Source organism: Drosophila tropicalis, unplaced genomic scaffold (assembly GCF_018151085.1).
Source record: "Drosophila tropicalis isolate 14030-0801.00 unplaced genomic scaffold, ASM1815108v1 contig_1109, whole genome shotgun sequence".
Taxonomy (NCBI): Eukaryota; Metazoa; Arthropoda; class Insecta; order Diptera; family Drosophilidae; genus Drosophila; species Drosophila tropicalis.
The window spans coordinates 600,649-613,267 of NW_027172477.1; the positions used below are offsets into that span (position 1 = coordinate 600,649).

General features: G+C 34.9%; 1 protein-coding gene across 7 annotated transcripts in view; it reads left to right on the top strand.

The window, feature by feature from the left end:
- Positions 1 to 12,619, top strand: part of Lmpt (Limpet) — a 66,679-nt gene that overhangs the window by 49,425 nt on the left and 4,635 nt on the right. For 3 of the 7 annotated variants that reach the window (XM_068285818.1, XM_068285826.1, XM_068285835.1), the window contains 2 exons: positions 5,924 to 6,124; positions 6,446 to 6,620. In XM_068285818.1, coding sequence (XP_068141919.1) covers positions 5,924 to 6,124; positions 6,446 to 6,620 — 376 coding nt within the window. Of the gene's footprint in view, positions 1 to 4,564; positions 4,845 to 5,923; positions 6,125 to 6,445; positions 6,621 to 10,525; positions 10,822 to 12,619 lie in introns of those variants that run through there. The other 4 variants (XM_068285843.1, XM_068285851.1, XM_068285858.1 and 1 more) reach the window with 4 other exon arrangements.

The following is a 12,619-nucleotide window of genomic DNA, read 5'->3' on the forward strand; positions in this document are numbered from 1 at the left end:
AAATGAAAAGTCAATAAGTAGAATGTTGAACACAAAGCAAATCTCACATCTCATTCACACAATGAGGAGCAGATAACAAATTATTTTCATTTGCCTGTCAAAAGGCAAAAAAAAAAAAGAGAAATACTCGCATTTCGCAAAAGAAATTGTTGAAAATATTTATGACAACCAAACAGGAAAGTGTGTCACTCGAGTGATTTGTTTATGCGGCTCACTTAAAGGCCACTTTACTTAATATTAGTTTTTTCCCCCTCTGCGACTTATTTCTGTAAAAATTCATTACGTAAAGGCATCTGGTTGGAAGAAACTAAAATAATGTATATACCCGCATATATCGTACATATCTCCCGCAAAAACGTTGCCAAAAAATCTTATTCAATAGTTGGGAATGCCCTTTGCCAAAGGGTATGTGCATTTAAGTATGCTATTCGCGAATCATTAAAGAAAAAACTGTGTTATATATATATTCCGACATTTGTTGCTCATTTCATTGTCTGGCACCCAAAACATTGTAATTAGTGGCTTTCTCTCCTTTAAAAAGTCCTTTTCATAAATTATTAAGTGTATCAATAGTTCGTTATGACCCTCGGTTGTTCTGTGACATGAATACATTTTTCATTTTTTCTGTTTTTGTTTTGTTTTATTATTGTTTCACTTAAAATTTTGCGGTAAATTTTTGTTTTAATATTTTTGCCTTTCACTTGAAATTATGCGTTTCGGCTGGCAAATGTATTTTTCATCTTTTGCTTGTTTTCATTTATTTGTTTTTTTTTTTTGGTTTTCTGTGTGACTAAAATGAAACACCTTTTGCTTTTCATGTGCATTTTCCTAAGCGAAAAGTGTTTTTCTTATTTTTGTCGACAAAACAAAAAAATGTTGCTCATAATTCATAAAATTTTTGTTAAATGTCAAAAAGAAAAGTTACGTTCCGTCTTGGTTCATTTCGTTTGATTAGAGCATATGCAAAATTCTAATCAATTATCGAATATTTGAAAAGCAAACAAAAAAATCAAAAGTAAAAAATAAACTTAAACTTGACCGACTGACGCACTTTCCACACAATTCCCCAACCCGATGCTGACTCTCTCATACTCATTCCCATTCCCATTTCTAATTACACTGATCAGAAATTTATTTTTAAAATTCCAAAAACAAAAAACCCATACATAAATATACGTACGTGTATGTATAGATATTATCTACTAGTGTTTCGAGTTAGATGCCTAAATTGAATGCCCTTTAGAGTTCCCTTATGATGGATTTGCATCAAATATAATCAGAAACTTGACTTAGAGTAGAGTGAAATTTAGGTTATACAATCTGCATCAAATGGAGTTTAACTATTCGATATCAGAGAAAGTTATTCTGACTAAACTAGTTATGGATTCAGTCATATCAAAACTCTATCGTTTAAACATCATATTATTGGCATCATTTTCTGATAATCCAATGAGTTAAGGACAAATCAAGGATTTGAAATTCTATTCTTGAACGTTTTTTGCTATTGTCATTCAATCTGGATCAAAATGAAAATGTACCCCATTTCGAAGGGAATAAAACGACTATCCGACACCTTCTTTATGACCTGTATTTCATTGAACTAAAAGGTATATTCAGACTGTAGATCAAAGAACATTAGATCGACAGATTAATCGTGAACAGTTCCAACAAAATATTCAACAATAATGGCAGGCAAACTAAGATTTCGAATTCGAAAGGGTATCCTTTCCGTCTAGACTTATTGCCAAACGTTTTCGGGATAAAAAAAATCATCTGGAAAATATGGTAAATTAATTTATGACCCAATTAACGTTTTGTTATTTTTTGTTTTGGAAAAGTTTGTTAAATAAAGTGAAACGCAGCCGATGTTTTTGCAGTCATAATACATAGAAAAGGCTAAAGAAAAAACAACGGGGTTTTTTTATCAGAAATCTTGGCCGATTTTCGACAAATTATATGAATATATGTATGTATGTATATGTATATGGATATTTATAGCAAGAGAATTCTTAATATTGCATTACATTAAGCTCCATTGGCCATCTTGTTGCCATTTGCCTTTTGCCGTTTGCCGTTTTTCTGCTGTCTGTGTGTGGCAAAAATAGCAATAATCACAACCAAAATATACGTAGTAGTTCTTTCTATATATCAGATGCAATGCGATGCATTTTCTCTATTTTTACATAAACCCATAAATTCACATCAAGTTTTTGTTTTAGTTGTTTAGTTGTTGTTGCTTTGCCTCATTATTTTGTATGTACATCTCTCGACCTAGAACACGAATGGTGGCTCTCCTAGCCTCTAGGTCTTACCCCTTTTCAACCATAAGCAGCACTATTGAACTGTCCATCAATTTTGAATGCTAATTTATAAATGTTGAAATTTTGTTAAAAATTCATGTTATACCCGAAACACACACAACATTTCGTATTCTACCTTGAACTAATTTGACCTTTTTGTGCATGTTGTTTTAATTTGTCGAAATTTCAAGCATAATTTTTCATTCAACCGCAAATGATTCGTCAATGTTAGAGAAATAAATATTTTATTCCAAATTCCCATTGAAAAGAAAATAAACATAGAATTTAAGAAATTGCGTGGAAATCTTGTTAATCTCAATTGTCAAATCATTCTTCTGAAAGACTCTCTCCTGCACTTTGACTGGAACTGGAACTGAAACTGGAACTTGGAAGATCGTTTCAACAGAGTTCACCCTGATAAGTCCTTTTTTGAGACCTCTTGTTCCTTGAAATAGTTTGTTAAAATACAAGTTTAAAAAGAAACAAAATTAAACCAAAATGCGAATTTATATTGAGTCGCTTATGATTTAAATTAATGATTCACGATTAATAGATAAAACTAGTCGATTATGATTAAAAAAGGCTCAAAAATTGTTTGAAAGAAGAGGTTAAAAGAAACTTATCAAGGATACAATTTTCACCTGACAAAAAAGTCAAGTAGAATTCAGAAAAGGGATTCGAAAAAGATTCTGTAAAATGTTGGATTCTAGACTAAATTCTAGACAGGAACTCAGTTTACAATGTTGTTAAATAGTATTGGGTTATTATCTAATAGAATCATACTAAAATTACAAATTATAAACAATATTATAGTATTGCTATGCAAATGTTTATCTATGGGAAATTTTCAACTTTTTCCTTTTCAAATATTTTCCAAAAAGAACAAAATTTTCTGTAAGCACCTGTTTGTTAGATTTTTCCAATCATGATGTTTGCCATGATGATGTCTATCGAATGCTGTAATGCTCGGATACCGGGGGAAGGGAGAAATCATAGAGAGACTTTGCCCCTCCCCATCCCCCCATTCTCTCATATTAATTATACTTATACAACCAACGTATATATATATATATGTGCATATAGATTTAGCCCCACGCAAATGCTTTAAAAGATCAATTAAAAAAAATCTATATAGCCAGCAGTAGAGCGCCCCCCACACCCCCACGCTTTCTGTCTCTCCTCCCTCTATTACTCGCTCTCTCTCTCTCTCTGTCTGTCTCTCTGGGTGCGGGTGCGACAAGTACATGCCAGGGACCAGGCCAAGAAGAACAGAACAGAACTCTGGGGAATTTATGCTCCATCGATAATGATCATGATCATCATGATGAGAACGTGAGCAAAAGTTTTATTTGTGTGTGTGTGTGTGTGTGTGTCTATGCATGTGTGTGTGTGTGTGCAACTTGTGTCGTGTCGTGTGCACAAGCGCCAGCCGCCTCAACAGATGAAGAAAAAGTGATTTAATTTTTCCAATTTTTGAATGTAAAGAGAATGGATGCCTCCACCCCTCCATATGGCAGGTATTTGTCCGCCCACACAACAGCAAGCAAACAACCAACCACCAACACATGCACATAGATAGACACACACACACGCACACATAGACAGATAAACTATATCTTACTTTCTTTTTTGGCACCTGAGAGACCAAAGATTTTATGATATATGAATCTTAAAAATACATATATTCTGCGGTGTAAGAAAATTTTCGCAAAAGCCAAATCGGCTAATAATTCGCGCATTGCATTTAATATTCAATAATGCTGCTAATGATTAGGCGATCTTTCAGGGGCAACAACAACACGAGTGTTTTATACAGGGGCGTCTGAAATTCGGGGATGGCAGCAATTGAGTGAAGAACTTGACAATGAATGAAAATTCTTCAATCGAGTAGTTGGTGGAGCTATTCATGTTCTGAGTTTCCCATTTGTCCCATTGATTAAAGCCCTCTTGACTACGTCTATGCAACTTTGCACCATTTCCATGCTCTCTTAGTTGCTTGATCTTGTTCTCCCCCTGTAGTTTTCTCTCTCTCTCTCTCTCTCTCTCTGTCTCTCGTTCGTTGTGGCTAGGCCGGCTGCTGTCTGGGGCATACTCTCGAGATTTTATTTTTACACTTGTCTCTGCTGGCGAAACTAGATACACGCACAACAACGCTCAAAAACGTGTGTGTGAACGCGCGGTAGATGCTGCTGCTGCCGCTGCTGCACCACAGAAATATTTTCTTCCTTGTATGAAATTTTCATTTCAAAAACATTTCGAAAACTGTCAGTTGAGATCGCGACGCGGTTAAGTCTAAAACATATTCGAATCGCAGCGCTCGTACGAAAAATCGAAACAGAACCAATACAACCATACAACGTAGTATATACTATTCTTGGAAAGTTCAGTCGGTCATTGGAGTGCAGCTATAATGGCGGATGTGGAAATTATGCAAACGGTGACGGAAGTCAAGAAAACGAAAAAAGTCAAAAAGTCCTCGAAGCGTCGCGAATCGGAAGTGCAAATCAGCGAGGTGGAGGTGGATGCCTCCACTGAGGAAAGGGGGTAGGTGACGGTGACGTGTTTTGTGGCAGTTCGTAAAGGCAAAAAAGAAAAAGAATAAATAATAAATTGAAAAAGGAAAAAGAAAGGAATAAAGAAATTTTTTGTTTGTTTTCCATTTTTTTTTTCATCCTCTCTTACTCTCTGTTCATAAGCATTTTTCATTTACATAGTTTCTTTTTGTATATATCTTGTAATTATTATTATTATTATTATTATTTTTTTTTTTTTTTTTTGTTTGTATGGTATTTTGGATCTGGAAAATGTGTAACTAGATACATATATATGTATATACATACATACAAATGTATATGAATGTTATCATATATTATATATTCGCAACACTTTCAATATATATATATATATAGATATATCTTTCTCACTCTCTCTCTCTCTCATTGAACTACTCAAAATCAATAATTCAAAATCTGAAATCAAATCAAATCAAATCAAAACTCTATCCAAAGTACTCGCATATCGAACTTTTACAAAACGACACGTTACAACTACTTTCTTTCCTCCGTCAAAACCAAAAAAACAAAAAAACAATGAAAAATACGTTTACTAAACTAAAAAGGTACCCAAAAACATAAAGAAAAGCCGTCACTCTCCTACCGCTCTCTCTCTCTCTGTCTACCTATATACATACCTGTCTGTCTCTCTTCCCCGTTATGTGTCTTTGTCTCTCTCACTATTAATTGTTTATATTCGTTTTATGTACTACAAGAACAACAACAATACTGATAATAATACAAGAAAAAACAACTGCACAAAGTGTTACATATATACATACATATACAATATACATACATACATACATACAAGCATACCTTTACATACAAACACATACCAGGATACATAGAAATACATACAATTTATACTGCACAACACAAAAAATTCAAATTGAAAAGTTTTTCCGTGTGTTTTTTTTTTCTGTTTCTGTGTTTTTTTTGTTTTATTTTTTTCCATTTTTTTGTTTCTGTGTTTTGTTTATATGATGATGGACTGTGTGCTTCTTCGAATCGAAGGTGTAATTTTTCGATTACGTTTTTTTTTCTGTTCTTTTTTCGTTTGCTTTGCAGTTAATTTTCAGTGGCGAGTATACAAAAGCCATGGACAAGGATTGGCATTCGGGACACTTTTGCTGCTGGCAATGCGATGAGAGTCTGACGGGCCAACGTTATGTCATTCGGGATGATCATCCATATTGCATCAAGTGCTATGAGAACGTCTTTGCCAACACTTGCGAGGAGTGCAACAAGATCATTGGCATCGATTCGAAGGTAAGTTTTTCCATGAGATCATTGAAAGAGACATAAGCTTGAAGGGTTCATATCCCTCGCATTTGATGGGGAGTAATACTCATTAGGGAAATTTCCAATACAAAACTAATGGAAGAGCATTCAAATTTATCCCTTTTTCATAAACTTCATTCAGTTTAAGATGAAATTTCGATCAAATATTGTCTCTTATGGTAGTTCGATCCATTTAAAGATAAAGCTCCATTGGGCTTTGTTTTGGAAATTTTAATTATGTCTTGGCTATGCTCTCGATCAGTTAAATTCTCATTCATTCTTTTCTTTCCATACTGTTTAACTTTTTAGGATCTTTCCTATAAAGACAAGCACTGGCATGAGGCATGTTTCCTGTGCTTCAAGTGCCATTTATCTCTGGTGGATAAGCAGTTTGGGGCCAAGGCGGATAAGATCTATTGCGGCAATTGCTATGATGCCCAATTTGCTTCACGTTGCGATGGCTGTGGCGAAGTATTTCGTGCAGGTAAGATAATAGAGCATACTTTTGGGCGGCAATACGAACAATATTTTTGGAATTTTCCCAATTTTTGTTGGGAACTGCTTTGATACTGTCTTCTTCATGTCGCAGGTCAAATTAATTGCTTTCACAGAAGAATTTGTTGGTCCATAAACTTGAATGGGAAGTCACATATTTTACAACATACGATCAGCCACATGAGCCATGCCCCATGTGGCATAAAGTAATGTCCGCAACAAGTTTGTCTTCTATTTGTTTTCACTTCGACAAGACACATTTGTTTGTCATGCTGCGAGAAGAAGCTTACGTCATGACGGCTGCTTAAGTACTTATGTATACTAAGTATATACCATGCACTTGTATTTCATCTGTCTAAATGCAAGTTCATTGTCTCCAGTGGGGACACCTTTACTCTACCATACCATCTCGCACAGTGGAGCAGTTTGAATATCGGGTCAAATTATTAAAGTTATGTATATGCACATTGGTTCTAGCATGGTAAAATAACACAGGCCGACATTTTTGAAGTCGTGAAAAAGTGTTTTAAGCTCAATAGGTCTCCTATAGTAATTGGGGGGTGCTGATCACGGCCCTGTACTTAGTTTTTCTCCATCACGTCAGGATTTCGAAAAAAAATGCGTTAAAATTATTCAAAATGACCTTATTTGCAATATATTATTCCATGATATAAGCATAATATTGTATTAAAAACAATATTATTTTATCCTATTAATATATTAGGCTTGATTTAACAGAAATTTACAAAATATCAAAAAGTTATTGCTTTATAACAAGGCATATTATCTTACACTCTGGATATAGTTCTATAATGAGTAAAATTTGAACCAAAAAGTATGCTACGGGAATCCCTAGAATTGTCTGCTTTTAAATTTTAAAGAATTGTGGGAATTTGCTGCGTTTTAATTTGTAAACAATTTTGTTTATTAGCTATATGTGCAAACAAGAACTAATTTTCTTACACGGAATATTCTAAAATCTGTTAAAAAAGTTGCAAATTTTTGTTTTAAACTTTCTATAGTATACTTTTGGGTGCCTATTTTCCAACCCCAGATCTCCAGATTTCTCAAAATCTGGACGTGATGGACAAAAACCAAGTATTCAGTCAGAATCAGCGTACCCGAGTTAGTTAGGAACATTTCTCAAGTTAACGTCAGCAAAAATCATGTCGGCCTGTGTAATTGATGGCAAATTTTACTCCCTGAAATATGTAAGATATTCGCAGACTTGAACAATTTTTCAGACTGTTGCATACTTTAGGGGTCACTTTAGGCCTTTTGAGCCTTTTGATTTAGAATCTATCCAGTCTTGTCCTAAAATATAGCTTTACAGCCTTGATGGATATTTTCTTAAGATATCTCAGTTATCAGTTTTCCACTGTGCGTGCTTGGCTCTCTCTCTCTCTCTCTCTCTCTCCATCTGTCACTGCGCTGATCTGGCAACAGCTTTCTGCTCCGCTTTCAATTGTAGAGCAAATAAATATTTAAACAAATACAATAAGTTAAATGTTATTGCCGCTGCTGTTTAAAGTGATAAAAATTTATTTGCCATGCAATATGTACAATGTACATTGTACAATAACCCCTTGCCCGACCAATCAATGGAAGTGTTAAAGCAACACTCCCAATTTGGTTAGTAAACTGCAGGGAAAAGGCCATGACACTGTGTCCAAGGTTGGCAAACACGCAGCAAAACCAATATATGTATACCTATATACGCGTATTTAGATAATATTCAAGATTTACGAATGCGATTACAAGTGATTTCAATGTCAATATACAAGTCGGCCCACACATGGATTCTCCGTTTCTGTATTTCTGTTTGTCAAAGGTGGGTTGACATCAGAATGTCATGGAGAGAGAGAGAGAAAGAGAAACTGACAGATTGTCTAACCGATCTTGCCAATTCTGAGATCAACTAATTGTCTAATCAAATATAAATAATTGTTTATATTTGCTAATTTTTTTCATAGACAATTTAATTGTTCAGTTGACCAAATTACCTCATTCCATCACACGAAAAGGGAGAATTAGAAGAGCCAGCCAGCTAGCCAGCCAGCCAGACAGCCAGCCAACATTAATTATACATAAACAATTTATACATAGAAAACTTCAAGCATATATGCGAAATTTCGCTGTGAAATCATCTTAACTTTAGTCAGGCTAAATCCAAAACAACAAACAAATCCATCGAAGAAGTTTCCACACACTTTTTGCATTAGTAATGCTAATTAAACTTTGCAAATACTTTAACATTACTTTGCTTAAGTCAGTAGTTAAACCTAATTCTCTCTAGAGTAGGGTATGCTTGTTAGTAGGGTATTCCAAGTTCCGTTTTAGGCACCTTCAATTCAAAGACATGACTCACAATATATAAAGAATACAACAAATGAAAGAAAAAACAACAAAAAAAAAATAACGAAATTATATATATATGTAGATATATACAAATTGTTTGCCATTAGCTTTTTGCTTCGCCAGCAGACACGCGTCGTTGATATAAAAATGTTGATTCTGAAAATGAAAATGATTTGTGGCTTTTAAATTGCATAGTTCATAGTCATTAGAATGAACAATTTCGGAGATTTTTCTTTGTGGATTTGTCGATTGGCAGCCAAAATTAGTGAAAGAATAGGGTTGGGGGTGGGTTGGGGGGCGCATGATGTTAGGGGGAACTGATTATATTTTCATATATAGTTTTGGTGTTTGGACTATGAGATCATTTGTTTTATTGCTCATAAATCGAAATGCGAGAATTTTGTTTAACTAGAAATATTGAAAAGTTCTAAGATGTTTTTCAAGTTTTCCATTGTTGTTGGGTTAGCCCCCTCCTCCGATCTTGCTATTTATTTAAGTATTCACAAACCTTTTGGTGAAAGAAAAACAAACCATTTTGTTTATTTAGTTGATGTGGCAATCAATTCGCATTGAAAAAGTCAAAAAGGAAGTTTGACAGGACTTTGTTCTCTGTTTTCATTATTTAATTACTCTTAGCCGGTATGAGAAATGCATTCTCACTCTAGTTAATTGTCTCAATTGACGTTTAACTGCAATTCAATTGATTTATTGACAAAGTAGCAAACGCAAGACAAGGACAAAAGACAAAACACGAATAACAAAAACAAAGTATCATAAAACCCACAAATGAATTGATCCAACCAACGCCTTGTCTAACCATTTCCGTGAACTATTAATCAACTTCAAATTGCAAAACAAACTGCCTCTAGGGCAGAAACCCAAATATGGCTTAGAATTCATTAAGAGGCTTGCGACAATTTCCTATAAAGACCAAACTAATTTTTAATTTCTTTGTATTGTTTTTGACACTGGGCGTTACTGAAATATTTCTCCGGGTCTAGTTGACATTTTGTTTTGGCTCCCGTTGAATAATGCAATGGTTACCCCACACACCAACACACACACACACACACACACACGCTCACATACCATTTGTGCAACTTGGCACTTGAATGGCTTCCTTGAAGTGGTTCACCTTAACGCCCCTGTACCATAATATTATCAACGTCGCGTCGTTGCCCCTCGATGAGCAGCTTCCCATCATCATCATCATCATCATCATTGTCGTCATTATCAGGTTGCATTTGTGTCGTTGTAATCTGCATATGCTCGTCAATTCTCGCCGATCAAAACCATCAACCTGTTTCAAAAGTCAAAATAGTTCATAATTGCATATACAACCGATTTGATGGCAGGCGGAGATTGGTGGAAGTCGCTTTAAATGGCACCTAGAGGCTACCTCCTCCCACCTTGTTTACGACAACAACAACAATGAATTCCACTCAAAAATAAAACATTTTTCACTCAAATGCCGGCAGCATTTCCCACTCACAGACAACAAGTGTAAGCGCTTTTTGCCCATTCAACTCCAACTGCCATGCCAGTCTCAAAGCGGCTTTCAAAGCGTTTGGATTGCTGTTACGGAATCTTCAACCGCAACCGAAATAAGAAAATCGGAATTCGTATTCGAAAATTTCGGCACCAAAAAACCGTGCGGACTAGTATAGTGTATTCGACTCGGCCAAAACGAAAATCGAGAATACAAAATTATTGTTGTTAGTCAGCGGCAACGTGTTGCATGTCCATAAGAATATCATATTGATTGCTGCATTAACTTTTATGTTCTTTCCATCAAGTGTATAAAGAATTCAAATTCAAATTCAAATTGAAATGTATTTCCGCACTTAATTTCTAGAAATAATTGAACGGAGCCGCGTTAGCTTATAGAAGCCAGAGCCAGCAGCTCTCGCACCATTTCACCTTTCCACCAAACCGAAAAGAACATTTTTATATAAACAATTTTTGGGTCTTGTAAACAAAACCAAAATACAATATTGCTAATGATAAACTGCAGTTAGATGGGTCTTTGCTTTTCATCTAGTTTAGCCAATGGCCACCAGCTATGAGCCACTCACCGATTACAACAGATTTCATCTCTTGCCATACGCAATATCCTTTTGCATATGCAACCAGTTGGCCAACCCACACAGCATCGGCCTCAGATTATACAATCAATGTGTGTGGAGTTGGCCAGATCGACAATGGGCCGACAGCCAACGACTTTGAATATATCCAATTGTATTCAAAATTAGTGATTAAGAAGCGTTTAACTAGGAAGAGGTTTTTGTGTATAACACTTGTCAAGTATAACAGTTTACATATAATGGTTGCATTTCAAATTTCTATATCATTGTCACAGAATACATTTTTGTATAACGCTTGTGAATGTTTTATTCAGTGAAACTTCTCACTGGGTATCTCACCTGTGAAGTATAACAGTTTTGTGTGAATATATGTATATGTACATTCCATTTCCTTCTTAGTGTTTATCATTTAATAAGTGAAAACTTTGTTGCGTATAACACTTTTAATGTATAACAGTTGTATAACAGTTGTAATTTCCAAATAATACAGATTTGTACAGTAATTGCTGTATATATATATATGTATGTCTGTCTACTGACTATAATTTGTTATACTGTTCTAAATGTTACCAATTTTGGTATAATACAATTTTGTATAACAGTTGCAACAGCCAATCTGTCAAACATCATTCAACTGAACTGTTATACTGTATAGCCTTGTACTCTGGAGATGCAGTTAGGGGTTAAACTACAATTAAACTGTTATAAACTGTTATACATACATAGTTGACATTAGGAAAAAGTCTCCACTTTGGAGAAATTATGCTTAGCGCCTGGTTCTTTCGTTTGGCCAAGAAAACGAATACCCAAAACAGATAACCCAAGCCAGAAACTTGACCAAAATGAGAGGAAAATGTTCATCGTAAACATAAACCGGAAACCATTTTTCCAAAACGTTTATTGCTTGCATTTAAGACAAAAACAAAAAAATTAAATAACAACAAGAAATGCGACTAGTACATGCTATTAATGTCAAGCGATAGCCAATCGACGTGTTCCACATTTTAAATAAAGCGAAATTGGAAAAAACAACAGCCGACCGAAAGAGCAGTAAAAGACGACGACATGAATATGCACGCAATTGAGTTGCAGATTGGCCAAATGATGGGCAGCACTCGAAATAAATTTCTTTTATACATTTTTTTGTTTTTTATTTGCCCACTCGCCGCAATTGAATATCAATAACAATATCAATATCAATTGGGAAAATGGAAATCGAAGTGGGGAAATGTGAAATGGGAATGGGAAATCTTTAATGGAAGTGAAACGGAGGTCTATGTAGATCTCGGCTTAACCCATTTTTGAGTCTAATGGAATTTCCTTTTGTCTTATCAGAAATCCATCCGACAGCAACAAAGGCAAAAAGAATTAAACACTCTAACCAAATTCAATTTCTCTTTTTTTTATACCCTAGCAACTAGGGCATGTTGATTTGAATGTAAAAGACAACAAACATACACACACATATGTATACACACATCTTATTCTTCATTACTTAATCAATTCGGATCTTTGCTTTTAGCAAGTGTATCAAATGTGCGGTGCT